The 23,511-nt window shown below is 40.0% G+C and overlaps 1 protein-coding gene across 8 annotated transcripts in view; it reads right to left on the bottom strand.

Moving 5' to 3' along the window:
- Positions 1-23,511, bottom strand: part of MGMT (O-6-methylguanine-DNA methyltransferase) — a 189,498-nt gene that overhangs the window by 137,348 nt on the left and 28,639 nt on the right. For 5 of the 8 annotated variants that reach the window (XM_082222942.1, XM_082222946.1, XM_082222948.1 and 2 more), the window contains exon 3: positions 14,154-14,278. The exons of 2 other annotated variants lie outside the window; for them this stretch is intronic. In XM_082222942.1, coding sequence (XP_082079068.1) covers positions 14,154-14,278 — 125 coding nt within the window. Of the gene's footprint in view, positions 1-7,358; positions 7,498-12,137; positions 12,179-14,153; positions 14,279-23,511 lie in introns of those variants that run through there. One more of the 8 variants, XM_082222949.1, reaches the window with a different exon arrangement.

Below are 23,511 nucleotides of genomic sequence, written 5' to 3'. Positions count from 1 at the left end.
CATATCTTTCAGGCATGAGCGTTAAAGCTGTTGTTGTCAATCTCTCGCTGTTTATTTCGTGTTACAAATTATTTCATTACTGAACTGTAACATGGTTCTAAAAATATTAAAAAGTCAGTATATAAATGACTTAATAATCATGAAGATTAATAATGATGGTGATGATAAGCTATTTATTATCATCATTATAGAGCACTCCTGATGAGACAGGGGCAAACCCTGTTGCCTGGAAAGTATAAAAGCTGCCCATAGGGATTGTGGCAACATTTTAGTTGGAACCCACGATCACAGTGGGATATCCTCTGTGTGTTTGTTGTCCATTAAGATGCTACAAGCTGGACTGGTAAAAAGGTGTTTCCCCTGGCCTGTCTCGCGGACGCAATGTGTGAGAAACCTGTGGATAAACAGATCACAAATGTACTTCTGATAGGCTTTATTCAGGTGGTTGTACACTGCAACTTTAGGCAGTGTGATATAAATGGTATGAGGTGGCAAAAAATGCTACACATCTACTTCACAGTCTCCAAGCACAGTTATACAGAAACATCTTGGTAAAATAAATTATGTGCCTTGGTTATTTAACAATCTAAGAGATCTCATTTGTGTTCTATTTCTAGATTATCTTGTGTGAGATTCTTACTAGAAATGCAGTGCTACTGTTCTAACATCAATTTAATTCCCAAATATTTCATCATGTCATAAACTATAAATTGTGCAGTATTTTTAATTAGCTATCTCTCTTTACTTGGCAGCCATCAAGCTGAGTTTTCCCCAATTGATTTTACTGCTAATAAACCTGCCAGACTTGTCAATCAGTTTTTGTATTGTTGTCATTGATGCTCATACTATTTTTGCTAATTAAAAATCTATCTTTGCACATATTGTGCTTTAATAAGGAGTCGGGATATAAAATTCATAGTGGTGGGTCATTAAATGTAAATAGCAAGTGACAAAGTAGTGTTGGAAATGAATGATTTCCTAGGCCACTATATCCTAAGGGCAAAAGAAGCCACCTTCAACATTTCTTACACTAGGAAAATAAGGTTATAAAAAACCTTTCCAGTGTTTTATATAAACTATATATTAACTATTTTATGTAACTTTTCGGGACCCTAGTTATCTGGTTTCCAAAAATATGAAAAATAATGAACTTCCTTGTCCTTGGCTCATTGCAATAGCACAGAATGATTGGAAAACTAAATACAAATATGCTTTTTCATGGAGAAGACAACAAAAGTCCATCCCTTAATGGGCCCATCAAAACAAGTCCTTCTGCAGGCATCCTCAGTCTAGCAATTGACTGAAGAGAGTCAAAGAAATCAACGATGGTAGAGATGAGGAATGGAAGGATTAAAAGGAGTATGCTTGTATAGATGGATAAACAACAAAAGCTGCTTAGCAAAGGATGACTCGTCAATCCTAAACTTTATAGAGAAATGCAAACGATGAAAACAGTCTTAAGGAACACCAGATCTTTGAGGCAGAAGACCTGTGTGGGAGGGTGGGTGTAAAGACATGATAGGAGGAAAGACATTTTCTTCTCATTAAGCATAATCCAACTAAAGGACTTTCATACTAATATGAACTTGAGATTCAGAGAATATCTGCTCAGTAAGTATTTGTAGTATCTGTAGTTCTGTAGTTCCTCTAAACAATTAACCACAAGAGATTAACTTTTTTGGATTCATGTACACTTTATGGAATCATGTGCATACACACTATTTCAAAAACCTCCAATGAACAAAAACAAAGCATTTTTTTTCAACAAATGAAGCTGGTAGCTCCTCCTTGTTCCTCTTTCTCCTAGAATGGGCTGCTGCTTCTTTGTTCAGATTTACAGAACAAGTACCATATTTTTCGCTCTATAGGATGCACCAGATGATAGGACGCACCTAGTTTGCGGAGAGGAAACAAGAAAAAAAAAATCTGAATCCCAGAAGCCAGAACAGCAAGAGGGATCTGGGTTCTGTGATAGCCTATTGCTGTTCTGGCTTCTGGGATAGCCGCTGGGATATCCGGGCCCTGCGGAGGCTTCATGGGGCTATCCAAAAGCCAGAATAGCTAGAGGGAGCACTGCACAGCACTCCCTCTAGCTGTTCTAGCTTCATGCGAAGTCTCCGCAGGGCACGGGGAGCCTTCATCCCCGTGCCCTGAGGAGGCTTCGGGGACAGTCCGCGAAGCCTCCGGAGGGCAGCGGGATGAAGGCACCCCGCTGCCCTGCGGAGCCTTTGTACAGCTAACCCTGAAGCCTTTGGAGTGCAGCGCGAGTTCCCGCTGTGCTCTAAAGGCTTCGGGTTCCTTTCACTGAAGCCAGGGAGCCTGCATTCGCTCCATAGGACGCACAAACATTTTCCCTTAAATTTTTTTTTGGGGGAAAGTGCGTCCTATAGAGCGAAAAATACGGTAAATCTGCACAAGTTGGCCATGTGGGACAGGAGACCTTGGTCATTACAAAGTCTACTGCCAAGAAGACTCCAGCTTTGAACTTAGTACCCACTATGTTTCCAGTTGACGGTCTTTCATTCACTGCATATATTTCACCTGTGAAGGATTCTTTTTTCAAATAAGAGCCTTCCAAGATACCAATCTATCCAAAGCAAGCATCATCTTAGATAGATGACAGCCAGAACGGATTCCCTTTGATGTGGTAGGCAGGATCTCTACCTGTACTCCAGCAAGCAAAATAAAAATAAAAATCCTGAAACAACTTAAAAATGGGGTACTGCTTAGTGACTCAACCCAATATATGGTGTGAACATCACCATTTTTTCTGGTCCATGTACCAAGAACAAGTCCCCATCAGGGTATGTTTGACAAAGTTGTCAGAATGAGAGAGAGAGAGAGAGAGAGAGAGAGAGAGAGAGGTATTAAATAAATGGAAACACTAAACGCCTAATACATTAAATGCAAACATTAAATGCCTAAATATCAGTGAACTATCATTATTTAATAGGAGCTTCTATTGACTGCAGAAAGTGTAGTAATCCAGCACCCTGATATTGGAAAGTGATATATGTATGGGACTTTGAGCATAAATGTTGCAATTATAAATTTTTACTGTAGGAAAACATTGCCAACCTAACAAAGAAAAAAAGTCCTTGACCAAAATATCCGAGGATATTACACTGAGACGTAATCTACTGATGCAAATCATTACATCTATTTGCATTTGCTTACTGAACCCTAACACAGAAATTAAACTACATAGAGTGGGGGGAAAGAGAGCTGGTTGTGCATGGTTAAAAGGAGACATCTTGGAGAATCCAAGCTCTTTCATTAATTTCCCCACTTCCCCTCATTAACAAGTAAAATGTTTTTACTGCTTGAAAAGTTTTAATAAATAGGAAAATGCAGGGCAGCCAACATAAGTTTTTAATGCAATATACAAAAGCTTTTAATATTTTTACATACATTAATGAAAAAGCTAAATTTTATAAGACTTCTTCTGTGAAGGAAATAAATACTACATGCACAATTACATATCTCTTATAAAATATTTACCGTAACTCTTCCATTTCATTTGATACATCAATTAACAAGTCAATTAAGTGAACATATAAGGATTGTCCTATTTCAAAATAATGTATCTCATCCCATTCAATTCTCTTTCCAAGCAGTGTGTGTGCATTTTTGTTAAGAAAAACAGATGAATAGTCTGCTAGAAATGCAGGTTCAAACTTCTGGTCTAGATTAGAGAGATTAAAATCAAAATTACTTGTAGGGACAACGTTTAGGAAACACAGGCCCTAAATCAAGGCAATATTCAGTTTGTAACATTCCATTGGTCAAACAATAATCTGATGTAAACAATATTCCCTGCTGTGTTTAGGAAAACTCTATAATGGGTTGGATACTTTGTGCTATGTGTCTTCAATTAAACTGAACAGAAAATGTGGTTCACCATGGCCTACAGAATTACCTGGATTTCCTAGAGGGTCCTGGCCTTTGGATTGGCACACTGTGTCTGAAGTCATGCAACAATCACAGATTTAACAAACTGCTTTGATATATTTTATTACAATCATGCAACATATAAATTTTATGAAATAAAAATAAGTATTAAATAAAACTTATCTACCACTTCTTAAAACTTGTCCTTAGATTCCAAGGCTAACAGGCTCCACAACAACCACCACTAATTACACATATTTTTAAAATAGTGTATAATTTTTATGAGAGAAAAGCTAACTGTTAGACAGATTTATATTGGATTATTCTGGGTTTTAAATGCATGCGCATGCCAGAATCATAATTTACTCAACACACATGCAGAATAATCTACCATCTGTAAACATAATGCAGAAAAGTACAAGCAGATATGGAAAGGTCACATAGTCTAAGAGACTATATGTGTTCTTAACAGGATTGGGAAACTTTTTTCCCTTAGTTTTTGAAATTATGCTGAGCTTTTAAAAAACGTTTCCTCCAGCAAAAAGTTGTGTGTGCGCCCCCCCAAACACTTCTGATCATCTAGCTATAAGTATAAACAATCCTATAGTTATCACCTGAAAAGCCATCAGGAGAAAAACTAGCCCAGTTTATTTTTAATAAAAGGAGGATCATAGTATATAATAACTCTTCCTGCCATATCCATTGAATCTGCTGAAATAGAGATTGATGTCTGGATATTTCTAGCAGGGGGAAGTAATATTTCTCTAAAACACATACTTTTGGTATTCAGTTGCATCCTGAGAAAAGTGGTAGGCCCCCTACCTAACCAGCTACTACAAAGAAGCTAAAAGGTTTAATATCTAAACCTTTTCCATTTGAAAAATAAAAAGAGTACAGACACCAGAGTATTTTCTAAAGATAGCTTTTGAAAATATTGTATGCAATATTACCTCTAGTTGCACTCATTAATGTACACAAGCCTTTACTTTTTCATATCTCAACTCAAGGGCATAAAAAGCTAGAACTACTAAACATAAAAGATTAACACTGCCTACATAATCCACAGAACCTTATACGGCATTTTCCAAGTCTTTCACCCCTTTTTCAACTCATAGCAAGCATGGGACAACCTGCAATGCAATACATACCGTGCTTCAATTTATTGTTACAATAGGCCAGAAATCATAGATGAAGATGTCCAGATTAAAAACAGGAACTTGTCCTCATCGTACAAAGACTAAAGGAAGTTCAAGTAGCAAGGTACCTTGCATACAAATGCCACTAGTAGTTGGTGTAGCAATACTGGGAAGTTAGCACCGACCCACATTTGTGTGCCACTATTCTGCCAAGAGTTCTCCCATCTTATCCTCATTGTAAACTTGCCTGGTCCAAGCCATCATCCAGGTTTTTCCATTTCATTTGACTATTGGTCTCCACTAGTATGCCATCTCAGAGGCGCAACTTTTCTTGCTGCACTATATACACGTATACACACACACTGCTCTTCACCAGGGAGGTCACAAAGCTGCTTACAATAATAAAATATGCAATACACTTTCATGATATGTTGTTGTTTTTTATAATCACCATCATCAAAATAAACCAGAGGAAGAATGGAAGGAAAAGTGAAATGCACAGCCAGAAGGAGAATTGCAGAATACATGCTGCTGTGTTGAGAGCTCTTATGCAGGTGTCCAGTCATTCCATTCCTCGGCTTTTCACTTGTTCACCTTCTTAACAGGCAGCCTATGCTCAATGGGGATCCCTAGCCCCACTGGGCTGTTTGGGTTATTTTCCCATCCTTTAGGTTTGGGTTTTTGCTTGGTATTTGTCCTTCTGATTTTGCATTTCTACAAACCTGCTAATACTTTCCCATCTGGTGTGTGGGTGTTGCCATTTTTAATTCATAAAGACTGGCATTCTGTATATATGAGATGACAAACAAACAAACAAACAAACAACAAAGAGCAGGCCCCTGATTCGTGCTGATGAAAGTGGGTCAAAGATGAGGATCACACTTCACTGGTTCTCCACGAGTTAATCTACACATTTTGAAACACCTCAACCAGTAAAAGAAAAACAAAAACCCTGAATATTTTTGTGAACAAAATTTGAAGTTCTGTAGCCACCTCAAATGAGACACTCCATGCACATGGTTCCCACCTCTTTCACTATGTGCATAAAGACATCTTTGGAGCAAAATCAATGTTTGCTCCACTTTTAGAAGGTTTAGTTGATGTTCATTCACGAGTGCTGAAGACTCCCTTGTGTCACAAACAAGGAGACTTGGAGTGAGAGCTTTCTAAATGCTTCATCTACTCCAACCAGCTAGGGAGGGTAAGATGACTTTCTGGAAGAAGGCACAGGATAAGAAGATTTAAAAGTAATAACATGGATTCCATCAGGAGCAGGCATTGCAAGACTTATAATCCCTTGGTCATTAAAACGCACTACACACACAGAAGATTCTGCTCTGCTACTGACTTGCTGAAATGAAAAGTGATTTATCAGGCCAAAGGCGCACACAACCTTCAATGCTACTACTATGGAGGGGTTGTTTATAAAATGAAGCATTATTTATAAAATAAAAATAAAAATGAAGTAATAATGATTTACAAAGAATTCCTGAAAACATTTCTGCAGTGGTTTTCAGAGTTGCACCATAAAAATCTTACTACATTTTGTTAATGATTGAAATAATTGGTTGACAAGGACATCTAAATCAGTGAGTGCAGCTACAAAAATTAAACTGAGCCTTAAAGTAACTGGCATGTGTTCACACAGGGACTTCAGTTTAACATTATTATTCTGTTATACAACATTATTATTCTATTAGCCATTATCAGAAAGCTTCAAACCAAATTAGGTAAAACAGAAGTTGTTTATGTTCCTTATATATTATTCTTATTTATACAGTGGTACCTCGCAAGACGAATGCCTCGCAAGACAAAAAACTCGCTAGACGAAAGGTTTTTCCGTTTTCGATTTGCCTCGCAAGACGAATTTCCCTATGGGCTTGCTTCGCAAGACGAAAACGTCTCGCGACTTTGTTTCCTTTGTCTAAAAACAAAGACATGTTTTGTTTATAAAGTTAATTTATTTTCCCTTCAATTTTTGAACTGCTCTTTACAGTATGTGTGACTTTAAAGAGCAGTTAATAAACTGTTGTTGTACCAAATTTGGCTTTGTTTGGACTTTTTTTGACCATAGGAACGCATTAATTGAATTTCAATGCATTCCTATGGGATTTCGTGATTCGCAAGACGAAAAATTCGCTAGACGACAAAACTTGCGGAACGAATTAATTTCGTCTTGCGGGGCACCACTGTACAGGAAGAAAGTGATTAATGTACCCTTATTATTTTATCATCATTCAGATAACCTCATTTTGAAAAGGACAAAATCTCAAATATATTTTTTTGGGGGGGAGGGTGATTTTTACTTACTTTTTTGCCATATAAACTTACCAAATGCCACTCTTAGTACAGTACAGGGAAATGGAAGTAACTTGTAGCAATGGATGACCCTTGGCGTCATTGCATTTGGATACTCCGCCCCCCCCCAAGGGATTCATCATATTGCAATCTAGAAGATTCCAACGCCAAACTGAAAGACCCAGGTCATATATATATATATATATATATTTGCTTTCGTAGATATATGCAGGTTTTGGTGTCTTCGGGTGTCTTCCCGTGTAAGAGTCGGGGTGTCTGGGCGACGTTTCGACGAGGTCTCACTCGTCATCTTCAGGCTGGTGCTTTCGGCTTCTTGTTACTGGAACAGAGCAGAGTCTGGTGTTTGAGTTCCTATAAATACTGTTGAGGGGTGTGGTGTATAGCCTCCAACGTTCTGGGCAGAGAGGAAGTTCCTAGATTAGTGTGCCTCTTCTTCTTTTGTTCCTTAATTACTTGAGGGATATCTTGAGTGATTTCATGAGTGATATTCTGAATACCACTGGGTGGGTCATTAAGTGTAGATTAGTTGCTAAAGCTTTCGTGTCTTGACCTCTTGAGCTTGTGAAGAGTTTTTCTGAGAAGATGGCTGTGCTGCATTTAGTTGTGCTCTGGCTTGGCTTCGTGTATAGGGGCGAGCTGTGGTTTTGTGCCTTGTGCCAGCCAGATCTGTGTAGGGATTGCAGGGGGGTGCAGCATCCGGAGGTGCCACTATAGTTTGGCTACTGGATGGAGTCTGTAATATGTCTGTGGAGAGGGTCTGGGTTTGGGTCTGGTGTGGTTGATTGGTGACGGCGTTCTGTGTGCCTCTGGTTCTGGTGTCGGTTTTTGTGGGGAGGGCTAATTTCCAGATGTCTGGCAGGCGGGACGTGTCGTCACGCTTGTTCATGTTGTGAGGGTGTTTCTCTATCTCGATGGCTTCCATGATTATTCTCTTGTGGTGATGTTCCATGTTAAAGAGCAATTTGGAATCTGCAAAATTAATTTCGTGTCCTGTTTCTTTCATGTGTTGGAAAAGAGAGGAAGTTTTTTCTTCTTTTTTGACGGCATTCTTGTGTTCTGCGATACGTGCATTTATTCGTCTGTTTGTTTGTCCAATGTACGTGGCTGGGCAGACTTTGCAGGGTATTTCATAGACCCCTTGGTTTTCCAGCTGGATTTTGTCTTTTGGGTTTCTGAGGATATTGGCTATTTTTTGGTTGGTGCAGAAGGCTGTTTTGATATTGTGTTTATGGAGGATTTTGCTGATTTTGTCTGTAGTGCCCTTGATATAAGGAAGGAGGGCCATGCCATTGTTTTCTTCTGTGTCTTGGTTTTTTGGGGGTGTTTCTTTTTGGATTAGCTTCGTAACCCTGTTTTTCTGGTATCCATTGGCGATTAACACATTTGAGAGATTCTGTAACTCAGTTGTCAAGTGGTCTTTGTCAGCCAGGCGTTTGGTTCTGGAGATGAGAGTCTTGGCTACGGAGTTTATTTGTGCAGGGTGGTGGTGTGATTGTGCATGTAAGTAGCGGTTGGTGTGTGTTTTTTTCTGGTAGATAGTGTGTCCTAGGGAGCCATCAGGTTTTTTGTAGATTAGGACGTCAAGAAAGGGGAGTTGGTTGTTGTCTTCTATTTCCATAGTGAATTGTATTTTGGGGTGTAGGCTGTTGAGATGTGTGAGGAAGCTATCTAGTTTTTCTTTCCCGTGTGGCCAAATTACAAAGGTGTCGTCAACATATCTGAGCCAAAGTTTGGGTTTGTGTTCTGACTTGTCTAAAGCATTGGTTTCAAAGTGTTCCATGTACAAATTTGCGATGACCGGTGAGAGGGGTGATCCCATAGGTGCTCCTTCTATCTGTTTGTATCTTTGTCCATTGTGGATGAAGTACGTGTTGGTTAGGCAGTGGTTGGTCAGGTCCAGGATGTATTTGGGGGGGTTGTATTTGTTTTGAATGGCTGTCAAGGCTTCATTAATGGGCACTTGAGTGAAGAGAGATACAACATCGAAGCTCACAAGTAGGTCATCGGGATGTAGGTATTGCTTCTTTATTGTTTCTATGAACTGGAAGGAGTTAGTAACGTGTGAAGCGATGGATTCTGCATAGGGCTGAAGTTGCTTAGCGAGAAATTTAGCGAGATTTTGTAGAGGTGAGCCTATGGAGCTGACTATTGGTCTGAGTGGTGTTCCTTCTTTGTGTATCTTGGGGAGACCGTAGAGTTTGGGGCATCTGGAAGATTTTTCTCTGGGGATGATTCTTAGCTGGATTTCTTCACTGATAGGAGAGGCTTTTATTTTGGATTTGGTGGTTTTTTCCAGATAGGTGGTGGGATCTGTTTTTATAGGTTGGTAGGTAGGGTCTTGGAGTAGATTTGATAGTTTTGCTTGGTAGTCCGATGTGTTCATCACAACAGTGGCGTTGCCTTTGTCTGCTGGGAGAATGATTATGTTGTTGTCTTTCCTCAGGTTGGTGAGTGCTTTCTGTTCTTCTTTGTGTAAATTGCTTCTGGGTGGTTTGCTGGAGCAAAGGATGTTGGTGACTTCAAGTCTGATTTTATTGGCTTCATCTGGGTCGATTTTGGTCAGGCTAGCTTCGACTCCGCATATGATGTTTTCCGTGGGGATGCGTCTGGGGGCGACTGCAAAGTTGAAACCTTTGGAGAGTACTTTGGTTTCAGTTGGGGTGAGGATCCTGTCTGATATGTTATGTACTGTTTGTTTCATGGGTTGTTGTGGAGGGTGGCTGGGTTTCTGGCGTTTCTCTAGTTTGTAGAGTTTGTTGGTGTGTCTGTCTGTCTTGTGTGAGGTCTCAGTTTCAGCTCTCCAGACGGCTAGTTGTTTGCATTTGTCCCAGAGTGCAGGGTGGATTTTGTTACATAGTTTGAGGTGAAGAGTGAGCAGATCTTTGTTGGTTTGGTTTAGTAGGTATCTTTTCTTATGTATTTCGTTTCTGATTAGGGATAGTTCAGTTCGTTTCAGGATCCTTTCGGTAGCTGGGGTTTTAGAGTGGAATTTAAGTTGGAAGCATGTGGGAGTTAAGTTGTTGTCTCGGCAGTTGCGTAGGAACAGGAGATCGCATAAGATGGTGGCTCTTCGGATTTCTAGTTTCTCGTAGGTTCTTGTCAGCTGGAAGGTTTCCTCCCCGTAGAGGTGAGATATTTGCTTTCGTAGATTTTCACGGGTACAGGAATGCAGGTTTTGGTGTCTTCGGGTGTCTTCCCGTGTAAGAGTCGGGGTGTCTGGGCGACGTTTCGACGAGGTCTCACTCGTCATCTTCAGGCTGGTGCTTTCGGCTTCTTGTTACTGGAACAGAGCAGAGTCTGGTATTCAGAATATCACTCATGAAATCACCCAAGATATCCCTCAAGTAATTAAGGAACAAAAGAAGAAAAGGCACACTAATCTAGGAACTTCCTCTCTGCCCAGAACGTTGGAGGCTATACACCACACCCCTCAACAGTATTTATAGGAACTCAAACACCAGACTCTGCTCTGTTCCAGTAACAAGAAGCCGAAAGCACCAGCCTGAAGATGACGAGTGAGACCTCGTCGAAACGTCGCACAGACACCCCGACTCTTACACGGGAAGACACCCGAAGACACCAAAACCTGCATATATATATATATATATATATAAAATACGTACTGATTGTAACATGCAACATGATGCAAAATACCTCTGTGACTATTGAGCACAAAGCATTTATAACCGTATTCTTATTCATTATAATTCTGTCTGACAGGAGTCCATTAATTTTTTTATGGTGTTTTTGTGTGTGTGTGTGTGCTTTCCTAATGTTCTTATTACAATGTTTACTAGCCAGTTTTTAAAACAAGAGGAAAGGAGACTCTGGGCCCTTTTTATTATTTTGTTCTTTCAAAGATAATGATCCTAGATATTTTAACAACTGTTTCCTATCAACAAGCGGAAGAGATTAAACGTTACATTTCAGCCCAGATATTTATGAATAGTGTTAAATCGTTTAGGTCTTAGCCATTAGAAAGATAAAACAGGATGCATTTTGAAGATGTTAGCAGAAGCGACTGTAGGGGAGGAAATATATATATATTCCATTAGTATAGGTACTTGTAAAAGCTCTGTGTAGCATTTAGTCACTTACTACTTATAATTACACTTGTAAATGCTCAGGGAAAAAATGGAGTTGAGAGAGACTTGGGGAGGGGGGGGTTACATCTACTTTTGATATCTGTGTAGAGCTCCAATGTTATTCAATAAATCTATCCACCAATTAAATATGCTTTGATAAAAAAAATATTAAAAAAGAGTTTCCTGATCAGTGCACCTCCAACACTGGTAATACCTGAGAGTAGGTGGCTAGGTGAGGGAGCTGGGGGGGGGGGAGCCTGTCTTCCACTAGATAGGAATGACTGGGGATGAGTGGAGTCAGGAGGAACAAATCCAGGGCACTCTTCTCCCCACTATTAATAATGTTTTAAGCATTCACAAACATATATGTGGCTAACAACTTCCTACGCATTCCTCCTTTCACACATGACGCCATGCATGTATGTGTCGTATCAGACACCTTCCTTCCTATGTGTCATGAATACATCATCCAAACACAGGGGAAGAATGATTTCCCCTTTGGAGTTACTGTTTTATACACTGGAGAATTCATGCAGATTTAATGAAATTGACTGAAACTCGTGCAATCGAATTAGACGGTGTGACAATCCCTATCAAGACCAAGCTGCCGTGCTGGTTTTTTTCTTTCTTTTATAATTTCCTATTAACTGAGAGGCTCAGAAAACCAATGGATACTTTAAGGCAAGTAAGTCGAAAATGTATTGACCTCCTGAGGTCCTCTGTCTGTTTGTGCTTTAGAAGCAAAAGCTGGGGGAAATACACAGTCTGGATCAAATATATTCTATATAACTGAGAAGTTATAACTCTGGTAGTATACAATATTTTCGCTAAAACGAAACTTTAGCAACTTCTGAGAAATACAGAATTATGTACCATGAAGTCACAGCAAGAAAGTCAGGTGCTGGGTAGCCACATTTCCTGGACCCAAAATCAACACAGCAAAACTCACATATACCCAGCAACATGTACACACACAGAGCCCATTGCTACCAGTTTTCCTATCACCAAAAGTCATTGTTTCCCCCTTCTTCCTTTCCTTGACATCATGAATGTCCTTTTGGTATTTATCTTGCCTCCCCACATGGTCACAACTCTGCCCGGCGCCCAGAATCATTTCCAACAGCAACCCTACCAACACTCACACAGATCACAATTTCATCCTCCTATTAGCCAGGCCTATGAAAAAAACAATATAAATTATCACAAATTTAGATCCAGCAGTCTACAAGCTCCCAAGAAGGTGTGTGGCAGAGATAACAAATATGATGGGACCAGGTATGTTCCTGGGAAGGGACAAGCAATTGTGATTTCCAAGGAGAGGAAAAGCTGTGTGTTTATTGTAGAGTTCGATATGGTAGCAACCGTAGTTCTGATAGGTGGCTAACCGATTGCACCGTAATCCTCTGAAAGGACACAATGAATCGAAAGTCTCTTGTCTATTGTCCTCATTGCACATGTACACTAGTAGCATTTCTTGAATCTATACAGCCTGGTTAACCACTCGCAACAGTGCTTGCACAGAAAGACATACAGTGGTACCTCAGGTTAAGAACTTAATTTGTTCCGGAGGTCCGTTCTTAAGCTAAACTGTTCTTAACCTAAATAAAAAAATTCCTTCCAGTAGCACCTTAAAGACCAACTAAGTTAGTTCTTGGTATGAGCTTTCGTGTGCATGCACACTTCTTCAGATACACATGCACATGAAAGCTCATACCAAGAACTAACTTAGTTGGTCTTTAAGGTGCTACTGGAAGGAATTTTTTTTATTTTGACTATGGCAGACCAACACGGCTACCTACCTGTTCTTAACCTGAGGCACCACTTTAGCTAATGGGCCTCTTGCTGCCGCCGCGCCGCCGGAGCACGATTTCTGTTCTTATTCTGAAGCAAAGTTCTTAACCCAAGTTACTATTTCTGGGTTAGAGGAGTCTGTAACCTGAAGGGTCTGTAACCTAAAGCGTCTGTAACCCGAGGTACCACTGTATAGGGATAAAGAATTGCATCTGCTGTGTAGATTTTCACAAGTGTAGCCCAATCATAGCTTTTGCATTGGTTCCTTGCCAGAAAGGTAGACAGAAATCTGTATGCACTTTCCACCACCACTGTTACCACCTTCAGCCTCTGCAGGAGCAGGATACCACCCCTGATTTGGACTTCAGAGACACACCGAATGCAGTCATATTTTCCAAGGTCTTAATGTCTCAGGGCAATATCAGGGGGAGTCCCAACCCTTGGGAGGTGCTACACTGAGTTTGCCTATTGGAACTATGCCTAGCCAGCTATGGAAGTTCTGGCTGCTTTCTCAGTCTCTCCAAGCCCAATACATGAGAAGGGAAGCCACCTCCCCTCTCATTCCATGACTGAAAAATGGACAGGGACGCTTCCTGACCTTGTGCTCTGCTTGCCTTGCCAGATCCATTCTCTAGTGGTAGGATTTATAGACTCTCAATCATCACCCTATTTTTTAATGTTAAGGAATAACAACAATAAAGTCTTGGACTCGTTCTGCAGTCAGTGCCAAAGCATCAAGCTAGACTAGTCAATTGTTTCAAGTCATAAGGATGAGAGCTTTTAAAATAAAAACATTAAAGTGAACATTGCAAAGCTATAGCAATAAATTAGTAAATATTTTTCATTCCAATTATATTAAAGGCTCTTTCCCCCCTTTTTTTTACTTTTAACATGCACATATGAAAAAATAATCAGTGGAACACAGGCTTACCCATTTTGTAGCACAGCATTTTGCTCCAGGTGGATTTCATGGACCCCCAGCTTGCATCCAGATATCTCAATTTTTCCCAAAGGGCTGCCCAGCACCACAAACATCTTCTCACACTGAGAAAAAGCCTGTTAAAAATACAACCAAAGATGCATAAACCATTTCCCCAAGTATCAATAACTAGGCATATAAATGGCATTTTATCATTATTCCAAACAGGAAAAAGAAAGTTAGACTTAGTCGTGCCAGCTGCATAAGAGTGACCTTCATACTAAGTAACTTAAGTTCATTGATTTTGAAGAGTCTACTCTGAGTATGACTTATCTGGGCATCACGTTTCATCATTAAACTTAATAATACCACACCTCCAAAAAAATCACTTATAATATAGTTAATTAAAATTAATATATAATGTGAGATAGCAGCTAAATAAAACAAGTAAATCAAGTCAGAAATTTTCTCAAGCTGCAAGTCAGCCCTTAAGGTGTGATCCTACCTAGAACTGGCATACCCATATATTGTAAAAAGGCATAATCATCAGGCTAAGTGAGAATTAAAGAATCCCAGAGCAACGAGCATGAGACTCTTAATCTCATGGGTTCCAAACATGGGTCAGGCAAAAAGATTCCTACATTGCAGGGGGTTGGACTAAATGATGCTCATGGTTCCTTCTGACTCTACAGTTCTACGATCCTAACAAATCCACTGGTCCACATTAGATTTGCCAACAAGGTATTACAAAACATCAGGCTCTTGCCAGGATGAAAAATGCTGAAGGTGAGTATAGCCTACTTTCAAAGGAGAAATTTCCTACTGGTGTAAAGAAACGAAATCTGCTGTTTCAAGCCAGAATTTGCAATAAATTCGCCAACTGCCCACGCCCATTGGATGAAACGAAGGGACACAGCCCTTTTGGCTGCAACATCTCCTCCCAGCAAAACTCTCTGATTTACTGTCGAGAGAAAACCTGGGAAATAAATCCTTACCATTCTGGCTTCTGTTCCAGTAGTAAAGATTCTAGCTTGGAAAGAAGCTAGAGTTTGCATAACTGGATTTCACAGCAATTACACAACAGCCAATATTTTGAATGCTGAAATGATTAAATGGAAGTGTGGCATACCCTTAAGGGCATTTCTCTTGGCTTCACACACTGCTGAAATTACAAAGCCAGTGTGGCATGCCCAGGGTCTGGTGGCAACTACATTCAAATACTGATCTGTTGCCTGACATAAAGGGTGATCCTGATCACATGCTGCCTTTAAGATCAAGCTTAATTTTGACCGAATTTACCTGAAGCTAGGGAAATGGTTGGTTTTAATTGGACACAGAAAAGAAAATTGATTTTCATGGCTATTTGCAGATCAATTGAAAAATGAAATGAATTTCGTTTCATCCTCCCTTTTAACCTGAATAGGTATTTAAATAATAATGATCTGAACTAACTTATCAGTGGAGAAGAGGATTTCTCTGTGCTAACAGCAGAAGCAGTAAAGCCTGCTCTGTGGCCATCATAAATCACCCTCTAGCTTCACATGCTTATTTAAAAAATCTTGGCATTAATTCCTGTCTGCATCACAATTCACTTTTACTCTCTTCAATGCCAGCCTTGCCTATTACGGGAGCCAGTGATGCTGCATGGAGACTACAGGGGCTGCATAGATCTATTGGACCTGGGGTAGCAAAGTTTAAATCTCAGCTCAGTCTCAATTCCTCATCTATAAAGTAAGAGCAATAGACCATGACCTGCATTATAGGATGGTTGTGGGAAAAGGATGAAAACCACTGCAAATTGCTTTTCAAACCATGAGCATTAAAAATTATTTTAAACTATTTTATGGCACGTAATATATTTTCCCCTATCATCTTAAAACTTTTTTGAGCTCTGCCCCACTTCTAAACTTCTTCTCTACTCAACACCAAGTGCCACAGCAGAAGATGCATAGTTTCTTGCATGCAGTCAGATGCTGCCTAGTGCAAGTATCTATGGATTAGGGCCCAAATCCAACACTGGTAATCAAGAAGTAGACTAGAACAAGACATCTCTGCCTGCTCCTAAAGGTCACACGATCAGAAGAAAGCAAGGTAAAGGTAAAGGGACCCCTGACAATTAAGTCCAGTTGCGAATGATTCTGGAGTTCCGGCGCTCATCTTGCTGTATAGGCCGAGGAAGCCGGCGTTTGTCCACTTCCACAGATAGTTTTTCTGGGCCATGTGGCCAGCATGACTAAGCCACTTCTGGTGAAACCAGAGCAGCACATGGAAACGCCGTTTACATTTCCGCCGGAGTGGTACCTATTTATCTACTTGCACCGTGTGCTTTCAAACTGCTAGGTGGGCAGGAACTGGGACTGAACAATGGGAGCTCACCCCGTCGCGGGGATTCGAACCGCTGACCTTTCAATCAGCAAGCCCAAGCAGCACAGTGGTTTAACCCACAGCACCACCCGCAAAAGTACACAATTGCTAATGGGGCAAAGCAGGAGAGCAGTCACACCTACAAATCCAGTGTAGATCAATGAGGATTCAATGGTAAAAAGTAGGAATGATCCTCCTACCCCCACCCTGGAATCTAGCATTCCCCTTCCAGGTGTTTTGGCCCCCACAGTTTAAGGGCCATTGCAGTGGTCATAGATGGCTCTTTGCCTATAAATGATGTGTCCACACTCTTTAAAATTATAGCCATCCAGCTACAACTCAGGGTTACTCCTTCCACCGCAAGAACTCTCTCCTATAAATCACTGTGTAAAAGATTCCAGAGGAATAGCCATATCAGTCTGTGGCAGCAAAAAGAGTCTTATGGCACACCTTAAAGCTTTTGTGGACTAGAGTCCACTTTAATTAGATACAAGACGGACTGCACCTAATGACATGGGTCCTAGTCCACAGAAAGATCCACATATAATCACATTCATCTTTAAGACTGTTATTCTTGTAAACAAGACATTTTAAAAAGTATTTTAAATAAGGCAATAGCATGGATGGAAAACATGGCTCCCAGCTCATTTTATTAATGGGTTACTAGAGGACTATGGAGAACAAATCTCTTGCTTACTCTACCACAAGACTCATAAACAGCACCCTGCTCATCCAGAATGCCTCGCTTCCTTCCACTTACCTTAGGGCTCTGTGTGAGGTCCATGTAAGTGCCTAACACCTACATTACTGCCCTCAGATACTTGCCGTTAATAAGAACCCCTCTTTTTTGACTTTCCAATCCTCAGCCCACCAACACAGTTGCTTCCAGTTCCTACAGCATATTAGAATTTTTTGTCCTATCCAATTTCCCCATTCCTAACAAAAGCTAGTACCGGTAATTGTGCTCCCTGAGAAATGGGAATGTTTGAAAATATTATTTTAACAGCTTAGTGAATCACTGCTAGTCTTTGCCATAAAACCCTTTTGATTGCAGCAGGATCCCGTTAAACACATTCTCAAATATACAAAACGGAAAAAAAGCTATTGTTTGAGTTGTTTTGGGTGGTAAGTTTAACATACAACATGAAAACAAGGCACACATCCTGGGTTTGTCTGGCACCTTGCTTTTATAGAATTTGAGAACAGACACTTTTCAGCTACCATCATACACATAAGGCACAGGCTTGTCTTACTCCTGGGCACTGTCAACAGTATACTAGCCCCTGCAACATAAAACAAGATAATTTTACAGCCACCAACTAGACACAGTACTGCAGAGTGACAGTTTGTCATGAAGCAGTAAGGACTGTGGCAGTATGGTTTGAGCACAAATGTCAGTTTTTTAACTGTTATGTCTTGGCAAGCATCAGCTTAAAATGTGTCATGCCATCCCAGAATCTTACTCTCTGTAGTACACTAAAGTTAGGTTAATCCTGCCATCATTTAGCAAATTTGCAACCTGTTGGAGTAAGAAATGACTGCACTCTGTTACGTGTTTGTCAGCTACAAGATGTCTTAATTCTTGTGTATAAATTCTGAATCAGTTTTACGTACACTAGTAAAACAAGGGACATGGCAAGAAAATTACTTACAAAGCAAGCAAGGATTGATTAGCTATTGCAAAGTCTTGTAAAGTACATAAATATTGTGCCAAGCAATTAGAACCTTACTTTTTATATTACTTTTTAATATTTTTTATGTAAGGCATTTATACCCTTTAGCCAAAGTGGCTGCTAGAGCAGCTTATAAAAATCAGCACTAAGACAGTCCCTACCCTCAGGAGGCTCACCATCTAAGACATGACACGTGAGGAAAAATAATGGGACGGAGGAGGGGAGAGCAAACTCAAACACAAATTCTGAAAGTCATAGAGTTGTGTCTATGTGGATTCTGGTTATCTGGAAGAGAAGCAACTTCTTGCAGATACCAATGGTGGTTCAGGCCTTGATAAAGAGCAGTCGCTTCAGCAAAAACATTCTTCCCTCCACATCAGATCCGAAACACAGCAGATGAAGACTTCCAGGCCAGGAAGACAGCGCAGCTCTTCATTTAGCAATCAGCTGAGGGCCTATTTGTGTGTTTCCTGCTCCACCACCCAGGAAGCACTTTTATTTTGGGGGTTTAGGTAGCCAGTAGCCCCACTAGTCTGGGGCTAGTTCTCTGCAAAATTTATATTTATAGTGGAGGAAGGGGGAAAGGAATACAGAGTCAGCACAGGCTTAAATATTTAGAATTACAACGATAAATAGTTTTACAACTTCATACAACAACTATGTATGCTTACAAACACTAGTTATCAACTGCTGTTTCAATTGGACATGGTATAGCTATTACACCAATTGTGTACGTACAATACGTATCTGCTAACGCCTCAATATTATTATGCCTTATGAATATAAGCTACAATGCTCAACAGAGCTTTTTTTCCATTTAAAAGCTTACTTCTGCGAACCTTGGGATTTCTCCAAACTTTGCCTTTTCGTGACAAAGATACTGTGCTGCCTATCAACTGGAACTTGGAGAACCGAGTGTATTATCATATATATAATATATACCAGGGGTCAGCAAACTTTTTCAGCAGGGGGCTGGTCCACTGTCCCTCAGACCTTGTGGGGGGCCAGACTATATTTTGGGGAAAAAATAATGAACAAATTCCTATGCCCCACAAATAACCCAGAGATGCATTTTAAATAAAAGGACACATTCTACTCATGTAAAAACATGCTGATTCCCAGGCCGTCCACGGGCCAAATTTAGAAGGCGATTGGGCCGGATCCAGCCCCCGGGCCTTAAGTTTGTCTACCCATGATGTATACCAATGTATAGGCCTACCCATCCTGCACACCGCAACCTGCTGCAGTTCCCCAACCCCCTCATGCAAATAGGAACTCCCCCCATTAGGCCTAATTTCTGCAGGGTGGGTGGGGGTGGCAACTAGGGAGAACAGTGCTCTTGTAAACAAACAGATGTATCATAAGCACGAGCAATCATCAGGTGAAGAGGCAAACTTTGTCAAAAATTTGCTTCCATAATATTAATCTATATTAAACTTCTAAATTGGCTATTTTAAAATTGGCAACATTCTGAAACGCTTCCTTTTAATTTCTGTTGAAAAGAGATCCTTTAACAACAAACCTTATCTAAATAAACTGCCTTTTATCTTCGTTCTGGCTTCATATAAATGAACCATTTGAGGAATTCTGATTAGGTAATGTATGAACTCTACCTGTGCTCTCATTTTCCATTACAGTACTTACAAATCTTTTGTGTCAAAGTCTCTCATAAGTGTAAACTTTACTAAGTACAGAAGAAATTAGCCTAAAATGGATTCTCCAGCAAAAAGGAACTCCTATAACTTTGCTACTGAAGTTGATACCCAAATGAATTCATCAGAACAGACTGCTATGTTCATAGCTCATTATGGCTAAATGCTATGTGTAAAAAAACTGAAGTGCCACTTTTAGCCAACAGAATTAAATCTTCTTTGTCATTAATAAATAAATGAGTAACAAAAAAGTGTTCATTTCAGAAGGTTTATCTGTGAGAATATTAGGATGATTTACGACTTAACGTTCTGTTTAAAAAAAAAAAACACCTTTCCATTTTCCAGGCTTGTTCCTGTGACTTTGACAAAGCATATACCGTGGTACCTCAGGTTAAGTACTAAATTCGTTCCGGAGGTCCGTTCTTAACCTGAAACTGTTCTTAACCTGAAGCACCACTTTAGCTAATGGGGCTGCCTCCTGCTGCTGCTGCGCCGCCAGAACACGATTTCTGTTCTCATCCTGAAGCAAAGTACTTAACCCGAGGTAATAGTTCTGGGTTAGCGGAGTCTGTAACCTGAAGCATATGTAACCTGAGGTACCACTGTATGTCTCAATGGCACGATGCCCCTTTGAGGGCTAAAGTTCTCCAGATTACACACCCCAAAAAAGAGGTAACACATAAATGCAGATGTTGCACTGAAATTACTAGCCCAAGGTTCAGGTGGTAGGCAAGGCTTTAGCACCAGCACTGCAATTTTGTGTCCTAAATTAGGCACCTAAAGCCCACGAGCTTTCACAGGGTTTGGTAACTTACACATAAAACGTCCACCTTTTTACTCTTTCTACAGTAATTCATTCTAAATGCAGCCAATATTTCCAGGACTAGCATGTACTTTCCATATGATTAAATACTGTCAGTATTTAATTTTGCATTTTTAAGCCTTTGTTACAGTAAATACTTCAAAATGATATGCTATTATAATTGACTAGGCCTTAAAAGCGGGAGGAAAGTTCAATTTCAATTTAATGGTTTCAGCTCTTAGGTCTTTCTCTACTCTGCTGTTGCACAGAGAGTGTTGAAAACATTCTGCATCTATGGCTCCTTATTTCTAAGGAATTTTAAAATATACTTTATGTGGTTTAGGTAGGAGGGAAGAAATTAAGTTAATGTTCGCCCACAGTTTATCACTGAAACTATTTTCAGTGGCATAGAAAATAGCAATTCTATTTTTTAAATGGAGCTGAATCTTAAGGAATGGTTGAATCTTAAGGAATGCATATAATATGTACTTGCAGGGCAGAGATCTGGAAGTCCTTTTATTTTCTTCTTCTTTATCCTTCTTTAGTTTTTTTATTTCTTTTCCCTTTCTCTTGCTTTTTTTCTTTCAGTTTCTCCTTTTCTCCTTTCCTTGTCTTTTCTTCTTTCTGACTTTCTCTTTTGGACTAAGTAGTTTTTTTAAAAAAATCTCAGTATATTATAAATAAGATACTTTGTAATGGGTATGTATTTTTGTATATCTTTGAATAAGTATCAATAAAAAAAGGAAACCCAAGGTGAATTTGACAACATTTAAAAAATGTGATGACTATATCACGAAACTGTTCCTTTTGCCACCCGAACCCTGAGAATGTATCTTGTATTCACCTGTTCTGAAACCCACATCCCACCTTAGAACATTCACGACCTATTTTTCTTATGATGAAGTAAATTTTCTTAATTAACCATTGGAAGAGTTCAGTTACTCTGAATCATCTAGGCCCGCAGCTTCAAGTGTTCTCTGCTGTACAGCCAAACTTTCAGTATGAATTTCATAGAATTAGAGAATCATCTGAGAAGGCAGCTACCCTCTCTTTCAGAGTTAGATCCAGCAACTGATTCTCATGCATATATAATTTAAAATCGAGCTACTCAACTACCCAGTACATGGAGGATTGCCCTTGACTGTGGTTTGGAAGCTTAGAATCAGAATTGCAGAGCTGGAAGGGACCACAAGAGCCAGCCACTCCAACCCCTGCAATGCATGGGATATTTTGCCCAAGGCGGGGCTCGAACTCATGGCCTCAAGACCGCAGTTGCTGTACACACCAGAGCAGGGTGGGGCGAGGATGTCTCCACTTGATGCGCGTTACCTGATTAGTTTCATTGTGGCTGCAACATCCCTAAACTCCAGTTCAATGAACCTGTGTGGCTTCTGCATGTGCAACAGCTGCTTGAAATGTGCACACTTCAGCTTAACTGTGGCTTGCATTTTCAAGATGAGTGGAGTAAAAATAATAAAATATTATTAAAATTATTTCAAATTGGATGAACCGTGGTTTGAGGTAAAGCACATCAAACAGGAGTATTTCTCAAGAAACCACAGGATTGATATGGATTGTGGTTGACATTATGTGTACTCAGCTTCAAGCACCAGTGATGGAAAGCACGTAGAAGTCAGAGAAAATGCCAGTGTGTACACAACCTAAGTTGGAGGTGGGAAGGGAGAAAAAAACCCATGGCTTTAACAGCTTGGGTCTACCATATATCAGAGACTCATTTCTTTGTGACTGATTTAGCAGAAAGAACATAGAGTTGCTCCTTCCGCTGGAATCAACAAGGCAGTGCACACATGCATAAGGGTTGCAGTGTGTGTTTTGGTTAACATTTGAAATGGAAGAATCAGGCCCCGGTCTCTTAGAACAAACAGTCTATGTGTTGCCTTGAATTCAGCTAAAGCTGAATTTCTGGACAAAATATATCCAGATGTGCCAGTATTGCTCAAGGGCAACATCACTTTTGACAGTAGTGATGCTGCAATGCCTCCGTCAGGTTGTGACGGAGGTTTCATTCACATACACGCCACACACTTTAGTTAAAAAGAAAACTATACAACAGAGACAAAATCTCTCAGCACGCTTATTTCCATCACAGAACAAAGCTATGAATGATAATTCTCAGCGGTCGCTAAAGTTTTTCTCTGACTCGAAATATTAACTATTTGCCAAAAAAGGTTGTGATTTTTTTCCTTAAAAGGAACAAAACATTGTGAATCAATAAGTCTCCAGGGAATTGCTTCTTCATTGTAATCATGACCAAAAAACCAACTTAAACTGTAATGCTTAAAATATTCTCAACAAGTGTTAGTATTTCCACACTTTCTTATTTTAGTTTTGTATTCCATTTCAATGTAGTAATTCTTACTTCAGTAAATGCCTGAAAAAGAAATCTGCAACAAAATAATGCTTTTTCGGGTGTATGCAAAACTTATATATGCAATTTTGTTTTTATAATTGTACTGTAACTGAGTCAAGTATTGTCTTTCTCCCACTTCCATAACCACAAAGCTTTGAATGTAGCAAATCATCTTTCAGACCTTCCCCCCAAAACAGAAGTGGCAATTAGATCTAGATCTATCCCCCCACATGCTCGCAAGCAAAGTTTGATTGAGGGGCAGAATTATCCATAAGTCAATCACCTGACATCACACTGCTGCACGAGGTAGCATTTTGGCACATCTGATGGTTTTCTGATGTGCAGAGCTTTGCAAGCACTGCTGATACAAGCTGTGCTTGCAAACCACATGCATTTTCTCAGTGCTTTCTACAGTATCCTAAACTTACAACAAGGGACGCAGGTGACGCTGTGGGTTAAACCACAGAGCCTAGGGCTTGCCTATCAGAAGGTCGGCAGTTCGAATCCC

This window comes from Podarcis vaucheri, assembly GCF_965113315.1.
Source record: "Podarcis vaucheri genome assembly, chromosome: 5".
Lineage (NCBI taxonomy): Eukaryota > Metazoa > Chordata > Lepidosauria > Squamata > Lacertidae > Podarcis > Podarcis vaucheri.
This window is presented reverse-complemented; position numbering and strand designations above follow the sequence as displayed.